This window comes from Diadema antillarum, unplaced genomic scaffold, assembly GCF_040938485.1.
Source record: "Diadema antillarum isolate AM-2024a unplaced genomic scaffold, OU_Dant_1.0 scf00000099, whole genome shotgun sequence".
NCBI classification, from domain to species: domain Eukaryota; kingdom Metazoa; phylum Echinodermata; class Echinoidea; order Diadematoida; family Diadematidae; genus Diadema; species Diadema antillarum.
Window position 1 is genome coordinate 1,129,706 of NW_027270988.1, and position 27,895 is coordinate 1,157,600.

At 39.5% G+C, this 27,895-nt stretch overlaps 1 protein-coding gene across 1 annotated transcript; it reads left to right on the forward strand.

The window, feature by feature from the left end:
• Nucleotides 1-272: 272 nt before the first annotated feature.
• On the forward strand, nucleotides 273-25,279 carry LOC139718767 (uncharacterized). Its single transcript, XM_071630231.1, has 7 exons — nucleotides 273-398; nucleotides 8,894-9,184; nucleotides 13,249-13,305; nucleotides 14,435-14,572; nucleotides 21,865-21,990; nucleotides 23,471-23,543; nucleotides 25,203-25,279. The coding sequence occupies exons 2-7, from the start codon at nucleotides 8,945-8,947 to the stop codon at nucleotides 25,277-25,279; spliced, it is 711 nt and encodes a 236-aa protein (XP_071486332.1). The 5' UTR covers nucleotides 273-398; nucleotides 8,894-8,944.
• The last annotated feature ends 2,616 nt before the right edge of the window (nucleotides 25,280-27,895 follow it).

Here is a 27,895-nt window from a genome sequence, read left to right on the forward strand (position 1 = left end):
TGCAAAAAAAAAAAAAAAGTTCTCATCATTGGAGGGGGAACCCCCCACCAAGCCCCCCCCCCCCCCCCCCCCCCCAAGTCTGCACCGGTCCGGTTATGGGCTTGTAATCGTGATGATGTTGACTTTCGCCGATCATCCCCCCCCCCCCCTCACTCCTCAGTACGGATTTACGCCGTTGCTATAGATGCCATCTGACACGACTGTTGTTAGCTACCAGCTTGATCCTCTGTTTTGCTCTGTTCGCGTATGTGTACTCGCTCTCCTGCGATCCTCGCACAGAGAGTACGATCCTTGCAATTTCAGCGTACAAGTACAACGTCAGAAAGTTTGCCGTCAAAATCGTTCCGAAGAAGCCATCGTTGCATTGACCTGCATTTTCGCTGTGGCCGCCCGGAAAAGTAAGCATCAACTGTTGCCTTTTTGTCATTCAATATCATGCATATTCACTACATGATGAGGTGACGATGTCATGTCTTACGATTTTACTGTTTACGAATACAGAAAGGGCCGTATAATAAACATAATATTCTCGAATGTGCAATTGACTCCAACGTCACATAGAGTGTTGTGCATAGGGACGCTGGGAGATGAGACTTCTCACCTCTCTGGTAGGAACGAGAACGCAGTAGGCCTACAACACAAACAAGAAAATAAACTCCTTTGGACACATCAATGTTTTCGATGCGTTAAGTATTTTGGACTGGAGTTTGCACTGCATTGTGATGTTATACAATTAAAGTCGCTTACAAGGCGTATCCAAATACGCTCTCTCGGGTTGTCATTTACAACTTTTATATTACAAGGTTTATATCAGGAAATATTAGTGCATTGAGTTTATAACTGTGTTAGCAGACCGGTCTTACGTCTATTCACTTCAAAGAGGATGGGAAGTCGGGTTGAGCTCCTGCCACACTTTTTACACTGGACACACTACAGAAACCTCACAAATGTTTACAGACCTAAATAGGCTACCCCGTAGGCCTGCTGTACTTCAGTAGAGCTTATTTTCTATTAGATTTTTGTATTCAGAAATGTTTACACTGGCCTATTAATAATCTGTCAATTTTAATACTTGTGTCCCATCATCTCTATGATGAGTATGTGTACACAATACTGCAGTGTGCATCGACTTCCTACGTTCATGATATTGCACATAAATTACATACTGTATATACACGCCCAATATCTATATAATACTGTATGCATACATAATCATACATGTATTATGTATGTTTGCGAGGGGGATCATGTCATATAGGGTACACTATCTTACATACATTTCCCAACATTCAAGTGAAGGTAAATCAATAAATAACATCAAAATCAAACAAAAGATTTCTGAAATATGTAGTATATGATGTAAACATAGGCCTACACTAGTCTTGAATTCCTGGATGAACGTTGATTATCTCCATTCAGAAACAATAATGAATATCCCAATCACATTAACTCCTCCGGCACAATTACAAATCCGTGTATTATTCTTGAACTTTCGATGTAAATAATGAAAAAAAAAAATAAAATCACAATAAACAAACAAATTAACTAATAAGTCACGTCAGATTCTTAACATTCTTTTCCATTATAAAAACCATCAGACAATGTACATCAAAAGAAAAATGTGAATGTATGATTAAGAAGCTGAAATAAAATGTATTCATTGTCATGTATTTCTGACCTGTTACTTCAAAAATTTTATGTGTTGAGTTACCAAATAGAACATCACTTGGATAATAATCATTAAAAAAAAAAGATTAGAATAAGGAGTAATTTTCAACAATCTTTTAGACAAAAACTCTACAAACACGTGTTGGATTTCTAAGGCATCGGACAGACTGACGATTAGTACCGTATATCCTCTCGCCGTCCCCCCCCCCCCCAAAAAAAAACGTGATATTTTAATTGTGTATGTTAAATCTGAATTATCTTTCCTGATTTCACTTATGCTGAAATTTATATATATATATATATATATATATATATATATATATATATATATTTATATATACATATAAAGTCTGCATGCATGTGAACGATGGATAATGCTTATAAAGTATTTCTTATTCTCATATGACCTTTCTAAATATTTTCAATAGTCTAACTCCTTTGTCATCTCTATTTCCTCTCTCCTTCTTTTTCACTATCTATGTTCTTTTAATAAATTTTCTTTTAAATAAATTAACATGAACTTGAACTTGAACCTGAACTAAAACTTGCCTCTGTCATTTCATGACGATCACGAGCAGCTGACGATTCTATCTGTAGTAATTATGCATTCGATTTCTTTTCAATCCATGACATTCTCATCATTCTTCGATGGTACCACAGCTCAAAACTATCATACCCTGCATCTCCTTGTTTTGATAATTGTCTATGGGGTCGTTTTGTTGAAGTCATCGCATAAAGTTCTTTACATGAATCTCACAACGGCAAAAGTAAATAAAAAATCATAATTATGTAGAGCTATGAGAGACTTTCAAATCCATTCCATGAAGTCCCTCATACTGTGTCTTATGAGCGAAAATTCTCTCATGCGATTTTCATGAAACGAATCTCATTACTATCTCCGTAACATTTTATAAGTAACTACAACTGACCAGATTTAATTCCTCAGCTGTAGCCGTTTCCTATGCCATTGGATATCGAAACGGTATTTAAAGACGTACGGTTTAGAACTAGAAACGTTCATAGCATGACATTATCTAGACTTTGAGCCAACGGCCCTTTCGCGTCATGACGTTTTCACGAGTTATCACTTTATGTACACAATAAAATTTGGGTGCATTCTAATTTCGTGATTTTTTTCGCTCCTGGAGACATTCGTAAGAATAAAAAAGAACAACAAAAGTTCTCGTTTTACAGGATAAGGAAATGTGAAATTAGTATTGTAAAGTTGACTTTTTGTGAACCCAAAGCAGTACCCTGTAATAGGGTAAGCATTGCCAGAATTGCCCATGCTTACACAACGCTACATGTGAGAATGGCGAAAACGTATTTATTTTTTTTTATCTTTTTTTTTTGAGGGGGGGGGGGTTCCTTTTGGATAGGTGTTGGACCCCTAATTGGTGATTGAAAGAACAAGAAAACACAACTTCTTCAGGAAATAAGTCGCCGATGGCATATCTGTGTCTTAAAAAGTGAGACTAGAATTTTAAAGGCACTGTTTACCTTTGGTGTTGGGAGCAGAGATTAAAGAACAAAATCACATTGTGATGCGTTGTAGGTCAGTTATATATCACCAAATATCCTACCCTGCATCATATCCTATGAAATTTCGCAATAAAGTGTAAAATATAAGGAAATATCACTATTTTCTCAATAATAAAAAAAAAACTACTGTTGACAGATAATTCTGGAAACAATTTTATCATAATTGTTGGTCACATTTCTTTTTATACATTTCTTTTAAACAATAGTACACAAGGCGTGACATTATGTATCAAGATTATGCATACAATGCTGTGCACTATACATGACAACCTCATGGCCTAATCAAGGGTTCACAGCAGCTTAAGAGAACGATAATGACAAAAAGAAAAAAGTAGGGCCTAATAGATAATATATTGTAAAATCGGGTGCTGTTCGTTATTCCGAACGTTCGCTATTCCGAAGGTTCGTTATTCCGAAGGGTCGTTAATCCAAAACACGCAAATTCCCTATACCTACAGGTTCGTTAATCCGAAAATGAAAAAGGGTTTGTTAATCCGAAAATTTGTGGCGTTATTCCGAAGGTTCGTTTTTCCGAAGATTGGTTAATCCGAAAATGAAATTCGAAACAATGAACCTTCGGAATAACGAATCTTAGGAATAAAGAGCCTTCGGAATAACGACCCTTCGGAATAACGAGCTGTAACCGTACAATCTGCAGAAGGTGGTTATGGACGCAACTCTTGAATGACTGAGACCTTCTGTTACTAATCATGCCTACAATGTCTCCTGGTAAGCTGTTCCAGACTCTGACTGCAGTGTGTACAAAACTCCTGCCAGTTAAGTGTGTTCCTGATTTGTGTTCCACAAGAGCATGACTTGGAGTTGACATGCAAACTAGAGCGAGTTTTTCTTCTCGTTGTATAAGTTGGGGAACCAGCTTTTTCAGGTATTTAGGGCAGAGGCCCGTCTGCATTTTGTACAGGGCAACTGCAACTTGACGTCTATGGTGAAGCGAAGGAATATTGAAGTTGGAGCATGCCTCGTCCTCATTTATTCCGATTATGCGTAGGGCCTTCTTCTGTATACGACCAAGTAGTTGCAGTACTTTAGGAGATGCATTAAGCCAGCACAGAGATGCGTATTCCATGATTCTTCTTATCTGGGCCCGGTACACTGTGGCTCTCCCATATCAGGGGCATCTAGTTTAGATGCTATCCTCCTGTAGAGCACCAAATCTTTGTCCAGCTCTGGAAGAAATGTTCCTGGTATGCTTATTCCAGGTGAGCTTCTTGTCAGCCGTGATGCTCAGTATCTCCAGTTCGTCTACCTCGGTGATTTTTGTGTTTAATTCTAAAGTACAAGTATGCCCTCAATGTTTGTCTCTTTCTTGATATTGTTAGAGACTTGAACTTAGCTGGCTCATAAGACACCCTCCATTTATCAGCCCATTGCTTCATGTTTTCAAGGTCTCTGTTTAGGCTTGTATTGACTGGCTCCGCTTCTCCTGATGATCTAATTTGACAGAGTGCAGGGTGGAGTAATCAGCATACAGATACAGGGCATTCTCACAGAGATCACCCAGGACGTCAAGGAAGACTGAGAACAGCAGGGGACCTAGAACTGATCCCTGTGGTACTGAAGCATTGATGGATGTAGTTGTGGATGACTGGCCTGACAAGACAACCTTTATTGATCTATCTGACATGTAGCTTTCAATCCAGCTGAGCAGTTTTCCTCTGATACCCTTCCCTTCCAGCTTGGAACAGTGAGGCCGTCATGCTAGACCTTGTCAAAGGCTCCCTTAATGTCCAGCGCAATGAGTCGAACTTCATTCTCTCTGTCTAGTTAGACCATTGTTGAGCGAGGAGGGTTAGCAGATCTGCAGTACTGTGGTGAGGTCTAAAGCCAAATTGTCTGTCTGAGATAAGATGATGCTTGAATAAGTAGGTTTGAAGTTGGGATTGAACAATCGACTCAATAATCTTGCTTATATTACTTAGAAGATAGATTGGGCGGTACATTGCAGGTCAGATTTTGTGTCCCTTTTGTGGATCTGGATGGCATTGCGTCATCTTCCATTGGTGGGCAAACATTCCATTTGAGAAACGTAGCTGGAAGAGGGGGCTAAGTGGTCTTGCTAGTTCTGCACTACACTCTTTGAGAACTCGAGTTGGGACTTCATCAGGGTCAGCTGCTTTGTCTGGTTTAAGTTTCCTAAGGGTTCTCTTGACGTCTTTGGCCCTAAAGGTGATGTTGTCCAGCACATGCTGTGTGTCACCCTGAACCTCCGGTGCAAAGTCTCTGGCATTATCAAGATGACACTTCTTGGCAAAGGTTTAGCTATGCTTTCTCCTTTGCAGTAGTGTAAGCCTGGTCTTGTTCCTTCAGGATTATCTACATTGGTGTTCTTTCCAGACAGGGAATTCACTTTATTGCACTATTCCCTGCTACTGAGATTCCCATTTGTTGGATTTTTTTTTCCAGATTCTTATCATGTTGTCTCTTAGCAGTCTTTTCTTCCTTATTGTATACAGTCTTTGCTTCTTTGAATTTCTTTCTCATTTGTTTGTAGAGCCGCCTTTTTCTGTTAGCGGCTCTCCGGCAGTGATCGTCAAACCATGGTTTGTCTCCTGTCTTTCTCACAACTTGCTTGGTAGGGATGTAAATATCCATTGCTGTGTGAATGGTGTTGGTAATATTGCTTCACGCAGCCTCAGGGTCAGTACTGAGGGCCTGGTTCCAGTTTGTAGAGGAGAAGAAACCTGGCATTCCCCAGTAGTCAGCTTTGTCGTATCGCCATACCTTCCTTTTGTAAGGCTTGTCCCTGAAGACTCGTACCTTAAACTTGACAAAAACTGGGTTGTGATCTGATGTACCCAGTGTGGCTAGCGTTTCTGTAGTGACAGCTATATCAGTCAGGACAAGATTCAGGATTTGGTCTTCTCTAGTTGGCTCATGTACAGCTTGTTCAGTAGTCCAAGGGAGTTGGACATTTCTTGTGCACGTCTACCAGCAGTATCTGTACGATAGTGTGGCTGCCTAGCCATTCTGTGTGATGCACATTAAAGTCTCCGAGAAGGATCACAGATTGGGCATGACATTCTGTTAGTTTGAAGAAAGTGACAGAGTCGAGATAGTTGATAATGTCGCTGTTGGCTTTTGACGGTGATATTTGGCGGTTTTCAGGGACACTGTGAACCACATGAGTTCAAAGTCTGCAAGGACTTGCTCCCGGTCATGGTGGATGGCAAGTCCTCCAAGGCAGTAGACGGCAATCTCTCCGCCAAATTGTTGAGACGGTGTCTGCGGCAGCAAAGTGAGTAACCAGAGATGGTGATGCAGTCAGCTCCATCCTTTACTGTATAATCTACGAAGGTCTCCACCACCACAACAATTGCAGGCTTAAGTTTGTGGCAAATGTTACTCAGTTCTTATATGTTCGTTCGTAGACCTCTAATGTTGACTTCCAGTGTAGTCAGATCCGAAAGTCGTAGTCGTGGGACGGTCAGGATTCGATTCCGTTTAAATCCATCCGTTCGAGGCCTTCCTTTCTTGTGTCTAGCGAGAGGATTGAGTAAGGGAGACTGGGTTGCTGGCCCAGCACCTCCATTCAACACACTTAAACAGTGCGGCAGGGATGTCTGCTAAACATGACCTGAACTGGAAGCATCCTAGGACTCATAGCAGTTCGGGTACTATGATGGAACAAGGTACCACTTGGTCAAGGACTGGGAGATCAGCAGAAAGAAGCACATCCCCACTACCCAGCTCACAACAATTTTCTGATGATTGTACTGATTAACGTTTGTTTGTTTGTTTGTTTGTTTGTTTGTTTGTTTGTTTTTTACATAGGTTCATTCTATCCCCAACTCATAGTCTGGAACTTTTGTAGAGCGCTAAAGCTGGATTTTCGTCTCATCTGCTACAGATGGTAGATAATGTCTTCAATATATATTTTTTTTTCGGGGGAGGGGTGGGCGTGATGACTTGAGTGCGTAGCGTATCGGACTCCTTTCTCCTTGGAAGATTCTTTTGTATTAAGCTCACGTTGTTTTTCACCAGCAAAGCAAGTCCCGAACAGGGAGATACCTACTGACACAAATAAGTACTGCCAACAAACTGCCAGTATGTAAAAAGTGTAGTGTATGAGTGTGCCTGCGGTATGCGGAAGTTTTATTCAGTTCGACTATGACGTCACAGTCTTTCAGACTACGTCGACCAAATAAATCCTAGCAACTTGACTCTGCCACTTGAGGGAGATGTGCGGAAAGCAAAGATATTTTCCGCAGTGGGGAGGAGAAAAATCTCTTTGGCGGAAAGTCTGCGCAGCTGGTAGCAGCTTAGTAGACGCGCCTGTTGAATATGCATTATTGACGTCATAATGGGTTTATTGCACCCGCGAAATGAACTATAACAAATTAATTCATATCAATTTTGCTAGCGTGTGTTGCGGATGCCTATACCCTGTTGTTGTGGTGTAGTGCACGGACTGAGGTTCTGCCATGAATAGGGCAAATAATCATCATCATCTCGTGGCATCACACAACCATTTCCCAATGTCTAGCGCCAGGTCCCTCTCGGTACAAGGTTGTAACATTGCATTGCAGCTCAGAAGATGAGGCATAGTCTGGCTGCCCTGCCCACACTCACACTCTGCAGAGCTATCAGTGTACCCCCACTTCAGCATGTTTGCCTTGCACTTCCCCATGCGCGATCTTAATCTGTTCAAACTACGCCAGGTGATCCATGACTGTTTGGAACCTGCAGGGAGTGACTCGGTTGGATTGATTTGCATGTGATTGTCGTATCCAGATTCCCTTAATCTGTCATCCCACAGTTTCATACGTTCTGTTGATACGTTGCTTTCTAAGGGGAGACAGTGACCAGGAAGCTTCTGCGTGATTTCAAGCGTTGTGGTATCACAGCATGGCCAAAAAGGGGATGTCTTTCGTCTTCCATCTGCCTGAGGCGTTCCTTTTTGCTTGCAACCGCCCTTCTTACATCAGGGGGGGGGGGGGGGGCGATTCCAGAGAGGATGTAGATGTCGTCAGTCTTGGTAGGCTTCATGCAGCCAGTGATACAGCGACAGCTTGTGTTCAGCACTGGGTTGATCTTCTTCGCATGAGCTGAACGCTCCCACACTGCGCAAGCATACTCAGCAAATAATGACGACACATTACCAACGTGCCAAGCTAAGCTGCCCATTTCCCCTTTCAAGTTCTAAGCAATGGTAAACTATTGTATAGCGACTGAAACACATAACGTTAACTAACATAAGTCGCGCTCGTGGAAACATAAATCGTTTGCAGTGAATGTACAAAGCATTTCAGTTACTGTTTACACTAGCGAGATACTTAGAAACCACTTTATCAACATGTTAAAGAACATGCAAATTACGTGGAATTAAAGGTTTATTTGATATGTACATATCAGTTATAAAATTGACTGAGATATCTCGAACCGTTGAAAGTATATAAAACAAAGAAACTATGATGAAAGCTAGTCCCAGCTTTTTTAGGACCACTTTTTTTTTAATATTCCAGCCATTTGAAAATAAATTTTCATCAAAATAAACCTTGAATTCCTGTTGGAATTATACACTCTTTTATATTTCATATGAGGTCAATTACCTTGAAAAAAAATATCATCATCAAAAAGCATTAGAAACCAGAAGCTCCATCTAAAGAGTAAACTTTTGCTTTTTAGTTAACTGAATTATACTGAGCACGTTTTTACAATGCAGATGGCAACGTTTGTAGGTGGTAACGCTTCCACGGCTGCCTAACCCCAGGCTATGGCATCAAATCCCGTCGGCCCAGCACCCGGTCCTATGGCCGAGAACTACCAGCATGCTGTTATCGTGCAGCAGACGAACCCGAACCAGAGCTGCTCACGGTACAACGCCAAGAGAGGGCGCGCTACAGGGTGGGTCCAGCTGATGTGTTCCATCTTAGCTATCGCACTGGGCATCGCTCAACTCCTCGTGAGGTCAATAGTGAGCGTTGTTGGATACGGCATCTGGAGTGGTATTTTGGTAAGTTTTTGTTTTCTGTCAACCATTACTTTTTTTTTTTCCTTGAGGGATATTATGATATTGGGGAGATGGTATTAGGCTTTTGACTTTTTTTCTCTCTTTTTTTCAAAGTTTTTTTTTTTTTTTCGTTTGCGAGATACCAAGAAACTTCTTACAAAAATAGTACCGAGCATCCCATTCTAAAGCCCCTTTTACACTTTCACGGATTGCATCACGGATGACCACGGATCGTCGGTCCGGGATCATCCTTACTATTTCCGGCATGACCGTGTTGACTTCGTGAAGTCATCCGACATTATCCTTGATCATTCGGCATGTCCGCTGAAAAAAAAAAAAAATGAGCTTGCTTAATTTTTCATCCCGGACATCACGGATGGAAATCAATACAAACTCTTCCTTGTCGGCACCGTCTACTCCGTGTTGCATCCGTATTCCTTCCTTGTAGGCTCCGGCTACTCCGTGTTCACGTGGTGTTGCCTCCGTGAAGACATCGGAACGTCCATATTAGCATCGGCTCCATCCGGGATGAGAAATTCGTGTATATTTTGCCAATACAAGCTCAGAAAGTCAATGAAATTTGCTCACATCTTCACCCATCAGTACAGCCAATCGACTCCTCTAGTAGGTTTATATCGTATGAGAAGCTTCAGTGACCCACACACATCTTCTTGCTTTTTTTTTTTTTTTTGGTCTTTTGATTTGTCTTAGTTTGTTTTGCTTTGTTTATGTTATTATATTCCCGCAAAATTAGATTTTGCAACAAAGAGATATTCCTTTATGCAGTGGCGTATCTAGGGAAAACGGCGCCCGGGGCAAGCGCGAAAATTGCGCCCCTAATTTCTGAAAGAGTGTTCAACCCTAACCCCATCCCGGTAGGGACTTTAAACATAGTCCACATGATGTGCTTTTTCAAGCACTTAAAAGGGGTCTTTTGAAGGTGATTTAAATGTAATGAATTTTGCTAAATTTTGGCTGGCGAGCGCAGCGAGCGAGCCGAAAATTTTTGTATTTCAGCTTACAAAACATGGAATTCTTGTCTTTTTTTGCTTATTAAATCTTACAATTCTAATAAAGATATAGTGACGGCCTTACAGATAACGATTAATACCAACAAACTGAGGACTTAGAAAAACTACTCTAAATCAGTACGCACGAGTGAGCCGAAATTTGTATATTTCCACGGCATCATCACGATTTGTTCTTATCTCTTTTTTTTCATAAATTTTGGCGAGCGCAGCGAGCGAGCCGAAAATTTTTGTATTTCAGCTAACAAAACATGGAATTCTTGTCATATTTTGCTTATTAGATCTTACAATTCTAATCAAGATATAGTGACGACGATAACGATTTATAACAACAAACTGAGGACTTTAAAAAATACTCTAAATTAGTACGCGCGAGTGAGCCGAAATTATATTTCCGCGTCATCATTACGTTTTGTTCTTATCTTGTTTGATTTGGGTTGTTGTTGTTTTTTGCGCCCCCCCCCCCCCCCTATGTTCGAAACTGTTGGCGACTTCTTTTGGCGATCGCTTCAGAACGAAAGAAATTGCAGCCGCTGCTCCGTGAAACATTTTTCCTGCTAAATATAAAATGACATGTGTGAACACAATAGACATTGTCATTTTGTCCGCGTCATCATCACGTTTTGTTCTTACCTTCTTTCTTATATAAATTTTGGCGAACGAGCGCAGCGAACGAGCCGAAAATTGTTGTAGTTCAGCTTACTTACAGAACTTGGAATTCTTGTGTGAACACAATAAACATTGTCATTTTGTCCGCGGCATCATCATGTTTTGTTTTTGTCTTGTTTGATTTGGTTTTCTGCCCCCCCCCCCCCCCCCCCCACCATTCTCCCCCCCCCCCTTTTCCGGGCAAGTTTTTTTTCTTCTTCTTCTTCTTCGTTTTCTCTTCTTCTTCCTCCTTTTTCTTTTCGTTTTTTGCGCCCCCGGGGAGTGGCTTCCGTACTTGTCCGTGTAGACACCCAGTTGGGACCGTATTCACACCGGCATTGAAAGGAAAATCGATATTTTGCATGCCGGAACACCACGGATGACGATCCATGGTCATCCATGAAGCAATCCGTGAAAGTGTAAAAGGGGCTTGTGTGATGGAAATCGGTTTTGGAATGGCTGGGACAATTAAAGTTCATATAAATGTATCTGTATAATCAGAGAATCAAGGGCGGATCCAGGAATTCCGTAATGGGAGGGTGTCTTTAACAAATCGAAGGGGGCGAACGTGCCCCCCCCCCTTCTATCCCTTTTCTTTTAACCAAAATGAAAAACAAAGACAAAAACAAAGCGTCAGTGCAGTCATCGTTTCATGAGAAGACAACTAACCCATAAATTGTTTGTAATGTGTACAAACTCATGGTCAGAAACACAGCGGTTTCAATCTATCAGTGTTTCCACCCGGGCTGAAAATCCAAAATCTATAAAGAATAACCAAGATGAAAACCAAACGTACAGATTGTGGTAGCAGCGTAATGGAAATTGAAGGTACGGAGAACTTTTAACATTCTTAATGTTTTAATATCTAACTTAAAGTATCGCTTGTGGCTTTTACTCTTTGAAAAGGGGCAATGTCAAGGGCAACCATACACGTAAATTGGACAAGGCAAGTAATTACTTCTACCTTCCCAAAAGCCCACTGTCATAAAGTCGTATTCATAGAAAGTCATGTTTAAGTCGATCAAGTTACCATAATAGCAGCTCCTTTCCCCTTTAAAGCGCCTTTTATCAAGGTATTTCAAGACACAAATTACAATGTATTTGATTTGAAGGACAAAATTTATGTCAATCATGTAATTTATAGTTGACGATAATTTGCGGACATTTGGACAAGTCATTTAGAAGTTAAGAATTCTAACACTAACGTATCATTCACGCCTTCTTCTCATTGATGGTGAAGTCTACAACAAGTAGTGTCGCCATCCGTAACAATAATATAAAGAAAAAAAAGAGTACCACACACTTACACATTTCATGAAATGTTCACGTTCTGTCCCCACGTATATACCGACAGTAACGTTATTTTAACATGTTTAAGGGTTATTTCAGAGTAAGCCGTGTCAAACACTTATATGTATCCCCCCTGAAAAAAAAAGCAAGCAAGCAAGCATGCAGAAAAACAAAGGGTAAAAACCAAAAACAAACACAAGAACGACAAATAAACAAAACAAACAACAGAGAATTTTTATTCAAATTCATGAAAATTCTTCCGTCGAGGTGTTTTCATTGCAACTGATTGACAAATTGCCCTATAATCCTGCTCGAGTATGTACGCCCATGATTTTTTATCATGGCTACTACTAAAAACTCTGATCAATTCAGTGCTTATTTACGTCGATGTAGGGCAATTTGTCAATCAGTTGCAATGAAAACACCTCGACGGAAGAATTTTCATGAATTTGAATAACAAAAAGCAGTACCCGCTGCATGCTATAAGGATTAGAACCAACACTTGCTGTCGGGCGAAAGCTCGGTGGTCTAGTGGAGATGACGCCTGTCCGGTGATCAGGAGGTCGTAGGTTCGAATCCTGCTCGAGTATGTACGCCCATGATTTTTTATCATGGCTACTACTAAAAACTCTGATCAATTCAGTGCTTATTTACGTCGATGTAGGGCAATTTGTCAATCAGTTGCAAAGAGAATTTTTAATTTGAAATATTGACTATGACCTTTTAATTTTTCTCTGATGACAAAAGCAGAAGGATTTGTCCAAAATTTAAAGAGGAAGGAGAAGAAGAAAAAAAAAAGGAATGAGAAAAAGGAAAAAACAGGAAGATAAAAAGATAATATTCCAACTAGCTCTCGACAGTGTCTTTGCACCAATGTTCAATGACCCTTTTCAGGACAATGATTACTAGCGGGCTGTGTTATCAAAAAAAAAAAAAAAGTCGTAATCATGGGCCACGCCGGGAGAGCAGTGTGAGGGGCTAATACCTGATTGGTTGCGTTCATCATCTGTGTATCATACTAGTATACATCAGACAACTCTTTCTTTCTTTCTTTCTCTCTCTCTCTCTCTCTCTCTCTCTCTCGCTCTCTATTTCCCTCAGTTCTTTTTGCCTACTGGGATTCTTGGAGTGGTCTCGCACAACAAGAACAAATGTGTGGTAAGTATTTTTTAAAGGTTTTTCCTTTTTTTGTTTCATATTCCCGTTTATTCATGCATGAATTCTTCTCGTGGTTCATATTGTGATTTTGTGCTATAGAATGTCGGCCGCACCTCAAGTCACTTAAAATGTAATAAAACATTAAGAAATATAGCAGAATTGTGATAAATAGAGACATACGCACTCGGTGTACTGCACGTCACTGCTGTCAAAACTCAACCATATAGTAAGAAAAAGTATATAATTATTCAGTGCGAGTTCGTTATAATCGTGATAATAGTGGTGTGCTGATGAACGAGTTCAATGAGCTTTTACCAGACGATGAACAAAAGTATGAAAATGCATTTAGAGAACGTATATGCACAGGTTTCTGATTGTCAATTACAATATTACTTTGTTGAAGAAGAGAGTGCTTAAGCATGTACTACGTCGTTGCAGTTAATTGATAATCCAAGATATTTGATATATATATATATATATATATATATATGTGCATATACATTTATATATATATATATGTGTGTGTGTGTGTGTGTTTTATATTACATATATATATATATATATATACATATACATATATATAGCTTGATTCTAAAAGGCGCTAAACGGATTGAAAACTGATGGATTTAGCGCCTTTGGAAGCAAGCTCTTCATATGCACCAATTTTGATTGATTGAATCATTTCTTTATTCAAGAAAATTTTTATACATAACCAGGTCAATTATCTCTTTAGATAATTGCAGGTACACATTGAACATACAACACAAATAACATCCATGAAATTAATGTGCCAGTATCAACAATAATATTTAAAACTAACAATCATTATAACATTTAATAATAATAATAAATATCATTTATAAAGCGCTTATTACAATGTTTCTGAGCGCTGAAGAAGAAATTGGAAAGATAGATTCGATTATGGAATACGTGTATATACAAATTGAGATACGATGAAACGCAATACAAGATACAAAATACATAAAATAAACATTGTAAGTTATAACTTATAGAACGAACTAAGATATATACAGACTGCATATGATAAATCAATACAAATTACATGGCATGATAGAACAGATGAGTTTTCAGTGACATTTGATTACTGTTTGTTTTTGCACACGTCTAGATCGTCTCCTATATGGTGATGTCCATTTTGTCTTGCCTTGCTGCTGTAACTGGTCTTGGGCTCAACCTCACCTTGCTTGTCATCAGTGTTGAGGAATGCAACTATGTAGACCTGGCCGACTGTGATTACAACATTCACGTATGTATTTCAAGGCACACAGATTCCTACATGTGATTATGATAGTGATGATAATAATAGATTTGTGTAACGCATTTGCCATAAACTGTACAGTGACACGGCATTTACTACTGCGGCAATATTGCTCCGTACAGGGACTTAGGGTCTGGGATAAGGTCGTGTTAAGGATTTAGGTATATTGAGTTTGATGTGAGGATTAATATTATGGTTATGGTTATGATTGTGAATAGAATTTGGAGATATATCGTGAGAGCAATCGTCGCAGGAGGAAATGTCATGGGGCCTTCATATACGTGTACATACGTGTTTAAATGTGCTTTACAATGAGATTATCAATGGATAAGGGGGTTTTTATACGTGTTTATTTACTTATTTTTTTATTTATTTATATATGTATCTATTCATTTATTTATTTATTGAAGATGATGAGGGATTGTTGTTTGTTGCAGAGAGTTTGGAGATGATGGTGGTGAAAAGGAGTGATGTAAGGGTGATTAGGAATGGTATAGGTTCTCCGATAATAATGATACTATTTTTATCCTCTCTGTCTGCCATCTACATGTTACTAGTATGCTATATTACACTAGAGAAAAAAATCCCACTTTGATGCTCAATAGCTCCAAAATTCTATATCACATAAAACCGTCATTGATATGAGTAAAAGCTGAATAGTGTACAATTCAGTTGGAGGTGATTTGAATGTGAAAACCTATTCCGTTTCATGATATCCATGATTAATTTCAAAGTTAGGTTCCAGATTTTGGTCAAATTTTAACCCTCTGTACAACACTTGAACTTTACACGGGAACTAATGATATGTATGTGAGTGTGTACCAAAGGCTGCATCTCACCAACGGAGACGTCTCCGCGACGTCTCCAACTTATCAGTCGCAGCAGTCGCGGAGACGTCTCCAACATAAAAATGGCTTGCGGTCTCACCAAGGAGACATCTCTGAGACGAATGATGGCAAGTGTCAAAAAGTTTCAAATATGGTGGAGCTGTTGCAGGATCACCTGACTTGATCAAGGCAGGATGTCAGCACGCAAATGGGTCACGTGGTTTCTAAAGTAGGTCAACGGCGTCAAATAGAGTCGCGGAGACGTCCTCTCAAGGGGATATCTCACCGGGTTTGAAACTAAACACTAAACAAAAAGTAAGTTCCCCGTACAAAAAAACCTCTGTAATTTATGAATCGGGAACCTCTGAAGAAATCTGAATACAGGATCATGTAGCTGTATTCCTCGGCTACCTTTCATGTGAAATTCAGTGGATATCACTTTGTCACGCTTGAGTGAGCATGACTTAAAGTTAAAATGGTCACTTTTTGAAGTTCACAAGCCAAATTGTGCAACTTCGATTTGGCGATATCGGAACAAATTTCAATTTTCCAGGAAAAAAGGCATGCAACGTATAATTTATGTGCTTCTTATAGTACCATGTGACTTGTGCACAAAATTTCACGGTTGAGTGAACACTGGGTGAAAATTACCAAAATGGCCGATTTGACATGTTTCTCGTGGTGATTTCTATCAATTGAGATTGAATTCGTGTGTTGAACAGTTTTTACACACAATTCACGTAATTTCACGGTTGAATGAGCACCATAAAAACAAAGAAAACTAACAATTTAAATTGTGCAGTCAGAATTGCGATCATTTTGCGTACTGAAATCAATTGTTTTAATGCTTTTTGTATTGTGTTTAATACCACTGTGCATACAGTGATCACCTGGAATTTTAGTCATGCTTCAATGAACATGCGGGGCAGGAAAACTATTTTTTACCCTATATAATGAAAAAATATCCATTCTTTTTTATGTTTTAGTTGAAATGTTGGGAAATTACTCTGATATCAATCAAAAAAATAACATTTCGATGAAAAATCACATTGTGACATGCTTCAGTGAGCACATAAGATGAGCAAAGTGTGCAGGTCAAAACCATTTCCGTGGCCGAAATTTCCATAAGATTTACATTTGGTTAGTTTTGAAGACGTGCTCAGTGGTGTTAGTGGATAGAGCCTAAAAAGTGAGTGCAGATGCTCCCCAATCTGTGTTATATTGCCATAATGATCGCATAATAGTCAACCAACATTTTAAGCAACTATCATCACCATCACAATCATCAACATAACATGAACAATAAAGGCCACTCCATGTATCTCACCACAATCAATATCTGTCTCCAGACTCTCCATGCATGTGCAGCACGGGAGGATATTGATGTTGAACAAAAGTGAAATTTGGTACCATGTCAATGATTAATTTCATTTATTTTCCCTTTAAGTTAATGTATGACTTCATGACGAAATGCCAAAATTAGTATTCAGTAGCGAGAACAATGGCCCGAAGATTTAATTTGCAGAATTTCTCATCTGTGCTCCAACAAGAGGATTTCATCAAACTAATGACAGACCAATTTCCCCACGAACACTGCAATATTTAATCGAAGGTAGCCATGGATTATAAGGAGGGTTTCCGGCACCATGTACCCTTTAACGTGTAAAATCTTGAAGGAATGCCAAGGATCACTGACACATTTATATCGGTCCTAAACGCGATAATGAAATGTTTTTTCAGTTGATTTTAAATGCAGAAGATCAATGCAACACCTGCTGGATGATTTAATAAGATACATCAATGTTTTTATAATGTGGTCATTCAACCGTAAAATAAACCACATTGCATGCAAAAGCCATTTTTAGCTTTCAAAAGCATAAATTCCTCTCCTCCTCTTCACATGAACTTACCATATGGGGATTATGGCTAAACAGCCAATTTTTCATTATGTAGGTTGAAAAAAGGGGTTTCCAGCCTCACGTGCTTATTGAAGCGAGACTGAAATGTCAGGTGGTCACTGACACGCGTTTGGGTATTAGCACAATATAAAAAGCATCATACAGTTGATTTCAGTGCGCAAAATTATCGCAATTCTGACTGCACAATTTAAATAGTTATTGTTATTTTTCTTTGTTTTTAATGTGCTCATTCAACCGTGAAATTAAGTGAATTGTGTATAAAATCTGTTTAACACACGAATTCAATCTCAATTGATAGAAATTACCACGAGAAACATGTCAAATCGGCCATTTTGGTAATTTTCACTCCGTGTTCACTCAACCGTGAATTTTTGTGCACAAGTCACATGGTACAATAAGAAGCACGTAAATTATACGTTGCATGCTTTTTATCGTGGAAAATTGAAATTTGTTCCGATATCGCCAAATCAAAGTTGCAAAATTGGGCTTGTGAACTTCATTTTAAAAAGTGACCATTTTGACTTTAAGTCATGCTCACTCAAGCGTGACAAAGTGATATCCACTGAATTTCACATGAAAGGTAGCCGAGAAATACAGCTACATGATCCTGTATTCAGATTTCCTCAAAGGTTCCGGATTCATAAAATATAAATGCTTGTTTTAGGGGGAACTTACTTTTTGTTTAGTGTTTAGTTCGCTACTAGTTCGCGACTCTAGATTTTGCTAGTTGCAGAAACGTCTCCGCGACGTCTCCTAGACGTCTCCTGAAAATTACAGAGTCCCCGATTAGTCCCCAGAAATTTAAACATGTCCGATTTTTCGCGGAGTCTCCCCGACGTCTCCGAGACGTCTCCATCAGTCGCGAAGACGTCACGGAGACTAATCATATCCGCGACTGCTGAGGCGTCTCAGCGATGTCTCAGAAACATCTCAGAGACGTCGCCGAGACCTGCTGGAGACCAGAAATAACTGGTGATAGGTCGCGGAGACGTCTCCGCGACTCTATTTGACGCTGTTTGATCTACTTTAGAAACCACGTGACCCATCTGCGTGCTGTCATCCTGCCTAGATCAAGTCTGGTGATCCTGTAAAGGCTCCCTCATGTTTGAAATGTTTTGACACCTGCCATAACCGTCTCAGTGACGTCTCCTTGGTGAGACCGCCAGACATTTTTTATGTTGGAGACGTCTCCGCGACTGCTGCGACTGATAAGTTGGAGACGTGGCGGAGACGTCTCCGTTGGTGAGATACTAGCTTTACCAGTTTTTTCTGGTCTCCAGCAGGTCTCGGCGACGTCTCTGAGACGTCTCGGAGACATCGCGGAGACGTCTCAGCAGTCGCGGATATAATTAGTCTCCGCGACGTCTCCGTAACTGATGGAGACGTCTCGAAGACGTCGCGGAGACTTCGCAAAAAATCGAACATGTTTAAATTTTTTGCGACTCTTCGAAGACCCTGTAATTTTCAGGAGACGTCTCTGAAACTAGCAAAATCTGGAGTCGCGGAACTAGTCGCAAACTAGTTTCAAGCCCGGTGAGATACCCCCTATGACCCTAACCAATGGACCTGGATACCACCTGTCCAGACCTCTGCTCCAAAGCACATGAATGCTTTATCAATTATTTATAATGAATTCTCTTTGGCACTGCTAGTCTGAATTCTAGCAAAGGGTGAAATGCATGCACATGGAAAAAAGTAAAGTTTCCATATGCTTGCAAAAACCACATTTCAAAATGAATAAAGACTAGTTATAGAATGGGTAGCGAGAATCCTGCGATCTGATTGGTCGAGAGCTATGTGTTCATTTTTACTGGCCGCACGCTGAGTCACAGTGGTAAACATGTTATCGCGCACTTAGCAAGAGTACGCGTACTTGTAACAAAGGTTCGCGCACTAAAGCAAGCGTTCGCGCACTCAGCTTGGCCATGCATCCAGTAAAAACTTATGCATGGCTGGCCATGCATCCAGTAAAAACGGTAAGTACGGGTATGCATGCCCTTTACGGAAAGCCAAAAGGAAATGCATCCAGTAATTTTGTCATCGGGTAACACGATAGAAAACTGGGTTTTTGACAAGAAAATTACCCATTCTATAAATCAAATGACGCACATGTCTTTTCGTGCGTCAGTCGGAATATAGTGTGCATGCGGTAACTATGGAATTTAGCCTAAACCCACTCGGCTTCGCCTCGTGGGTTAAGCATTCCATAGTTACCTTATGCACACAATTCCGACTGACGCACTCAGACCTGTGCGTCATTTGTATACTGTGATAGTGTAATTCCTCATGAATAAATGATGGACCACTCAGATCTTGGTCATTGTCCAGGACCATTGTCTGGGTCTCAACTACACACTCCCGTACTCACCAATAATTGATTTCTGTGCAAATTTAAAGGCCGTGTCACACCTCCCGGGCAAGCCTTGCGTGCGACTTGCAAAGAACAATTTTTATTACCCGGAGGTCCCCGGAATGAGCCGCACATGACAGTAACTAGCACGTATCTCACCCGTAGTCACCAGAAGGTGTGCACGCAAATCGTTTTACCCGCAACCATGTTAAGCCCTGTCACACCTTTCCGGGCAAGCTATGCATTCTGTTTTGCGTGTAGGGATTTTCCAGCATACCGGGAATTTCTGAGGGCGAACAAGGATATGGGCCAGTCACTGCATGTGTCTTACTTGCTGGACGCGTTATACTTAAATTTTACTTGCGGGTATAATGTGTGACCTTTGTACCAGTTACGTGGGGCTGACAACTCAGCGAAGGAATTCCTCTGAAGCAATGACGCAAGTCCCACGGAATGTCATTATCTTGGCTGCACGGGGACTGCGAAGTACCGGCGTGGGAGTTGCCTGCGAAGTGCTGCCGCTAAGGGCCTCCTACTGGCGTTCTGCGTGGACCTCTCCGGGCATCCCCGCGACTCACCCGAAAAAGTTTTGGTCGTGCTCAAAACTTGGCTGATGTTAAATCGGACTTGCGTGAGCACCTCCGGGCAACTACAGGCAGTACTGACAGGAGAGATTCGCGCTAGGTACTGTCAGGTGCGGACCAACTGTGGCGAGCTCCGGGTAGCAAATTTGTTTCCCCGCGAGTCAAGCCGCAAAATTTCCCCAGATACGGTATAACAAGGCCTTGAGCATGCTCAAAACTTGCTCCGAGTGAGTCGTGGGGGTTCGGTCGCAGAGGTACACGCAGAACACCAGCAGGAGACCGTTACAGGCAGCACCTCGCAGGGGATCCCCCACGCAGGCAACTCCAACGCAGGTACTTCTCAGGACCCATAAGTCGCTTGTAACAGAAAAGGGATCAGTTTCAAAGCTCTCACGCAGGTCACACGAATGGCACTCAAGTAGAAGCTAAGTAGCACGCGTCTAGTAGGTAAGAAAAACAAGTGCGAAAATTGCAAACATTCTTGTTCGCCCGCGGAAAATCTTTTACGTGCTGTAAACTACCTCCTCGCCACAAGCCCGCGTAGCTTGCCCGGAAAGGTATGACACGGCCATAAAGTTTTGTACAGAGAGTTGAACATAGCGCATAATCTGAAACCTAACTGAAAAATTAATGTTTAATTTAATGAAAGTGAATCCATGTTGTCATTTTTAAATTACCTCCAACAAAATTGTTCACTATTCAGCTATTGCTCATTTCATTGTCAATGTTATCTGATGAATAGTTTTTGAACTATTAAGGATAAAACGTGTGAAATGTTTTTTGTAACATCGAGTACATGTGTGACGTGTTTGCTTAAAAACGGATTAACCGCATTATTTAAAACAATTTAAAGTAATTTCGTAATTAGATAGAGCAATATAAAACCCTTTTTCATGATTATACCCCTCACCTGCTGCATTACTTGGAATCTTCCGGTTTCTTCCGGAAGTTAGCAGGGTTATAATCGTAAATATCTCAAGCTGGCAAGAGTTGAGTGATTTCGGGGTTTTTTTCTATGCAACCCTACATAATCATTATTGAAGAAAACAAGCTTGATATGAATTTTCACTTGCATTATATTTACTAGCGATAATCCACCCTTCTAAGTTTAACTGAAATAGGCATACATGATATTTCCCACATTATATGGTTTTCTTATTTTACATTTTCATTTACGTGCAATTAATACCAGCGCGTTGAATCTTTACAATTGAAAGACACAGATGTGTATGCCATTATTTTACCTCTCGAGGGAATTTTCACAGACGATCGTCGTCTCTTGGTGAAAGGAAAATTCAGTGAAAAAAAGAAGAAAAGCTTCCACTTTTCCTGAGAGCAAATGACCAACAAATGCTTAACGAATTCGAAGATTGTTTTTGACAACACGTTGGCATCCATTGCGAAAAATTACAGGGAAGTTAATACAGGGAATCAGTGTCCTATCAGCACTCAAATTGAGAAAGAAGTTCCCAGTCGCTTCACGTGTTAGTGTCAACAGGCTGTCTTACAGACACGGATGTTTCTGTATTAATGTCTTTCTTTTCTCTTTCTATCTTTTTCTGTGTGATTACTTTTTTATCGCTCCCTTACGGGTTCATAGCAGGCTAGGATTGCCGTGGATGCCTTGATCACAATTGTCAGCTTTGTCGAGCTCGTCATGGCCATAGTCGCGGCGTCGTTTTGCTGTGCAGGTGTATGCTGCGGCGCTCATCAACCAAACACTGTAGTAAGCTGCAATGAATGTGAAAGACCGTAGATCATTACTACTGCCCTACTTTGGCAAAAGGAAGCAAGTGACAATGATATCATGAGGTTGTGTAACTTGCTTCCTTTTGCTAAAATATTTCAGATTTTTATCAAACCTGAAAAATCTGGCAAAAGGAAGCAAGTCACAATCATATCATGGGAATGTTGCTTGCTTCCTTTTGCCAAAGTATTTGTGATTTGTAGCAAACATTAAAAAAATTGACAAAAGGAAGCAAGTGACAATCATATCATGAGAATGTTACTTGCTTCCTTTTGCCATTTTTTCATGCAATTTTGTGCACTTTCTTCCTTTTTCCACCCGAATATCTCAGACATGGACAAAAATTGTAACTTTTGGTTTTTTCAGTTATGTTATGCAGCATGCCTTAAATATGCCAAATCAATGAAAAAGTAAATTGTCATAAAAATGTCATTTGCTTCCTTTTGCCAAAGTAGGGCAGACTACATATTCCATTGACCGGAAAATTATTCACACTCCTTATCCCCTCCCCCTTTCAATAGTTTATCCTATTTGTCATAAACATGAAGGATTTGTGAAGACACTCTGACATCAGTTCGAAGCTTTTCATTGCTATACTAAAAATAATTCAGTTATATCTCATTTGCGAAAATAAAAAAGTGGGATTTTTTTTTTTATTGGATATGTATTTCCAGACTTTCCTGACATTATTTCATCTCGAACTCAAGTCATCATCAAAATCAACCACGAGCTATTTGTTTGTTATAATAACATTCAGTGCACTGGGTTCACCGTTTTCCCATAACAGTTTTGAATGCACTGATGATTCTTAAGATTAAAAGAAGACGATAATAGTAATGATAATGACAATGATATTAATTCTACTACTACTACTACTACTAGCAATAATAATGATAATAATAATAATGATAATGATAATAATGATAATAATGATAATGATAATAATAATAATAATCATTTTCAACATCACCATCATCATCATCATCAAATCAGATGATTAAAAAGAACACAAAAGAAGGAAATTTCAATGTTTTCATTGTTATGCGAATGTCGAGTTCAACCAATTTTTACCTTACTTTGTATAGATGACAACAAAATACGTTAAAGTGATACCGAAGCATAACCAGTCCATCATTCGCTTATCAAAAAAAAAGAAGAAAGAATTATTGTCTTCTTCAAGGTTTGCATGGTGTTGAGAATACATGAGAAGTGGCTTGCTTTACACTATGGGGAAAGTCTTGAAAAGAGGACAGTTCAGAGAAAAAATTGGGAAAGTGGAAGGAAAGAATGAAAGGGGAGGGGGGTGGGAATAAGTTTTTCGTTTGTTATAAATCGGTGTGATGCAAGGGTCCACGAGTCCAAAGTCAACCCCCCCCCCCCCTTCAGCGACTCCTGCAGTGAGAACCAACACTACTCGTAAGCCAAGTCCATCAAGCCGTGATATTTTCTTCATTCACAGGTGACGCAGTACTATAACAACCCTGCCCCTGTGGTTGTGATGTCACCGACAGGTTACACACAGCAGCAAATGGGTAAGACCATAGCAAAAAATCGGTGTTAGATTTAACATCATTGATGTTAAAGCTAACACCGATCAAGTGTTAATAGAAGACCACACTGACAGGTGTAGAAAGTAGGTTGAAATGGTTCTGAAAAGTGTTCACCTGGCACTTCGCATGGCCGGCTTAACGGGGTTCGCCCCCTTTTTTTGCATCATACAAAGGAATACATAAGGTGGCATCACTTTGGACCCCCCCCCCCAACGTTTTTTTAAACCCGAAAGTGCTTAAGTGGCAATAAAAGAAATAGAGACCTTGAAGTGTGAGCGTGGTAAGGTAATGTTTTTGCACTTACCCAAGACTTTTTTGCTTTTGTTTTTGTTTCTGCTTTTTTTTTGCTTGTCAGCTGAAGGAACCAGAAAGTGGCATGAGAAAGATGAGCTGAAGACCTTTTTTATTTTATTCATTTATTCATTTATTTTTATTTATTTCATTTTATTTTTTATTTTTTGCTTTTCACATGAGCAAACCCGGAAGAGGAGGGAAAAAGATGAGCTGAAGGCCTTTTTCTTTTTTTATTTTCTGCTCGTCATATGAAGAAACCCGGAAGTGGCATCAGAAGTTGCGCTGAAGGCATTTTTTTAACCCCCCCCCCCCCCGCCACTTTCAAAGTTTACGCTCCGCCGGCCCTGCTTCGTGGTGTTGTCACAGCGCTGATGCCTATTCAATACCACAAATCATGTACTTTATCGGAAAGTTTTTGATCGTCTTGTTGAAGTTCAAAATCCACAAAAGGATAATATTAAACTAAGTTACTATTCAGAGAATAGCTTTTGTATTCTAAGTAACACACGGGGGTATTAATCTACGACCAGAGAAAGCACCGAAAATTTAAAACCAGCTCGCTGTTTCATATTTAACATCGGACTTTTTTATTGTAAGTGAATAAAGTGCCCCTCTCAGGTCGCAGTGTTTCTTTCCACTCGCGGATAAGAGTTCATGTAGATAACTTATACTCGTAAAAATGAATAAGAAATCAGAGGAAATAGATATAACTCATATTTAACTGCCTACCTTAAAGGAATCGTATAGTTTTGGTTGAGACCTAATTCAGGTTTCTAAAATTGAATAATATAATAAAATAATGGGAAACCTCTTATGTAATATGAAAGAGCATGTACTATGAGGAATTCAATGTTTATTTGATGAAAATTGGTATTAAAATGACTGAGATATCTAATAAAGAGCGATTCTAATGATTAAGGTGTGGGACACACACTTTATTACGATCGCTTTGTTTTACTTTGTTTTTAGATGTTACAGTCATTCCAAACCAGATTTTCATCAAATAAATTTTGAATTCCTCTTAAAATGGTATGTTTTGTACTACATCGTAAGTGTTTTCTTTGTATCTCACAAAAAGTTTAAAGCCCAATTCTCATCTCTACCAATACTGTACCATCCCTTTAAGATATACTTTAAAACGAATAAAATCTGTATTCGGTGTGATAGTTTTATTCTAACCATAAGAGAAGACATACATTTATAAGAATTCCATTATGGAATTCACAGTTTTCTTTGTCTTTTTCCTTTTCCTCTTCTGGAGAATTTCCTTACCTTATTGACACATGAAATCGTATAGATTCAACTGAGTTTGAATGTCAACCATCTCATTTTTCTTTTCTGATCTAGCTCCACCGTACGGTCAGCCGGCTGCGTATGTTCCCCATCAGTGCCCTCAGTCAGGTATGATGCAACCGACTTATTAGTCTGGTAGGAATGGGGGGTCCCCATGCACCCCCCGAACACATTTTTTTAACTTACTTTTTTGTAACCCTTAGGGTGTCTAGTTAATGATTTTTTTTGTTCCCAAGAAAAAATCGTGTCCCATGGGGGTCATTGGCGGCCATCTTGGCAGCCATCTTGGATTTTCAGGGAAAATCATTATCTTCCATAACTTTTGAACTACACAGCATAAAATTATAAATAAAGCATTTCTGCAGGGTAAACATGACACGAGGAATCGATTGCAATGGTTATTTACGTGATTAAAGCAAGTCTGAAACAAGAAAAGCCTAAAAATATGCACATTTTGATGTCATTTTCACCGAAAAATACCTAAATAGTGTAAATTTTGAATTACACAACATACAGGGACAAATAAAACAGTAATTCAGAGTTAATATGGCATGAGGAATCGTTTGAGAGAGTTATTTACATGATTAAAGCAAGTTACATACAAGAAAAGTCCAAACATGTGAGGAAAACCAGTGTCGTTTACTCTAGAAATATTCCCAAGTAGTCTATATACATACATACATGACAATCTCAAATCTCCTATCATGAGTAAACTAACCTCTTTTTCTTAACAGTCTGGTAGGATTGGGGTTGGGGGTCCCGTGCACCCTCCTTTTTGTATCCCTTAGGGAGTCTATTTGATTCTTTTTGTCTCCAAGTGAAAATCGTGTCACATGGGGGTCATTGGCAGCCATCTTGGATTTGCGAGGAAAATCATTAATTTCTATAACTTTTGAAGTTTCCAACATACAAGGACAAATAAATAATTCCTCCAGGGTAAATTTGGCACGAGGAATCGATTGACATTGTTATTTACATGATTAAAACAAATGATACATGAAAAATCCAAACATGCGAATAAAAAAACAGTGTTGTTAGCTCTGCCCAAATAGTCCATATACATACATGACAATTATATACCTCATATGATTGACTAACCACTAAAGTCTAGGAATGGGGGATCCTCATGCACCCTAAATTTTTGTATCGCTTATGGTGTCTATTTGATGATTTTTTTTTTTTTTTTGTTTCCAAGTAAAAATCGTGTCGGGGGGGGGGAGTCATTGGCGGCCATTTTTTATTTGAGAGGAAAATCAGTAAATTCTGTAACTTTTGAATTTCACAACATACAGGGATAAATATAACATTTCCTTCAGGGTAACTGTGTCATGAGGAATCGATTGAGATGGTTATTTATATGATTAAAGCAAGTTTGATACAAAAAGTCCAAAATACGAAAAATTTGGTGTCATTTACACCGTAGAGTATACATACATGACTAACTACTTCACAAAAGTGAATTGGCACTTTGTCTTTAGATCATAGCTCAAATATGGTGTTTTGTATATAAAAAAAATATGAAACATTCAACTCCAAGCATTTTGACGCTTCACTTGTTGAAATCGAATGAAAAATGTAAGCACGATGGCAATTCATATGCAGATACCCCTAAAAAAGCAGATCGAAAGAGGTGAACATACAAATTTTGATCACAACATGTGATAGTGACTAATCGACAAAATTCAAACCTAAAATGTAATTGAACACTTTTTGTGTGCATCTTCTATTTCATATAATTTTGTATTTGAAGAGCTTGAGTAAGTGTATTTTCCTAAAGGAAATCACTGTACCAAAATGCTCTGTCGGTTTCACCAATTTAGGTGTCAGATTGTTATCATTAAACTTATTTAAGATTAAGTTAAAAATGGTTCATTCAAACGTATTTGTTTAAAGCCTTCCGGTCTGAAAATAAACATATGAAAATCACTTGGCAGTCAGAAATCCACTCTCTCTCTATGACTTTAATTTGTCTAACATATTCTTAATTCTCATCCTATGCAATTATACAAACCACAGATTCGGTAAGCGATAATAATGTTAGCTTTTGGTTTTACACTTCTGGTAATTTCCAGTCATCATCAAAACGATCATTGTAATCAATGTCTGGCTCCTCCTCTTCATCCTCCTCCGTCTACGGAGTAACTTTCTGGAGCAAGTCAATGAGGAAAGTGGGAAGGATAGGGCCACTTGACCACACCGGATCCACGATACCGAAGGCTGTCTTATGCCACCTTTGTCCAGGATTAAAGAGGTAGCGCACCAGAAGATTGGCTAGTCAGATCGCTTGAAGATGGCAAGGTGGTACCCATGGTTCACACATTGAAAGTGTGAAATAAGGTTGCCTCTGCCAGGTGGGAGCAAGGAGAAATCCACCTTGGATTTGGTCATCAGTTGCTCACCCTCTCCCACCATCTGTTTCAGCATGATGCTGCGAACGCCATTATGATAGACTTCTCCCGGGCCTCGCTATACATTTTAGGCATGTGAATGCTTCAATGTCATCTGTCACCTCTGGCTCCACAGACTACCCATCACCAAGAATTGTGAGGAAAAAACACTCAACTTGGCATATTGTAAAGTCATATTCTAAGATTTTAGTAGTGTTTGTTATGATATAATACTGAGCAACTTATTAGATTTCAGTAAAATACTTCTGAAATCATGAAATCAAACAACTCTCACCTGAATGCTATGTGGTATATGGGGTGGCTTTTGTAGATTCTTTAGGGGTCCAACTTTTCCCAACC

Coding starts and splice junctions, on each gene's coding strand:
- LOC139718767 (XM_071630231.1), top strand. CDS start 8,945: ATGGCATCAAATCCCGTCGGCCCAGCACCCGGTCCTATGGCCGAGAAC. Junction 13,306..14,434: donor ACAACAAGAACAAATGTGTG/GTAAGTATTTTT, acceptor GCACACGTCTAG/ATCGTCTCCTATATGGTGAT. Junction 23,544..25,202: donor TTACACACAGCAGCAAATGG/GTAAGACCATAG, acceptor TTTCTGATCTAG/CTCCACCGTACGGTCAGCCG.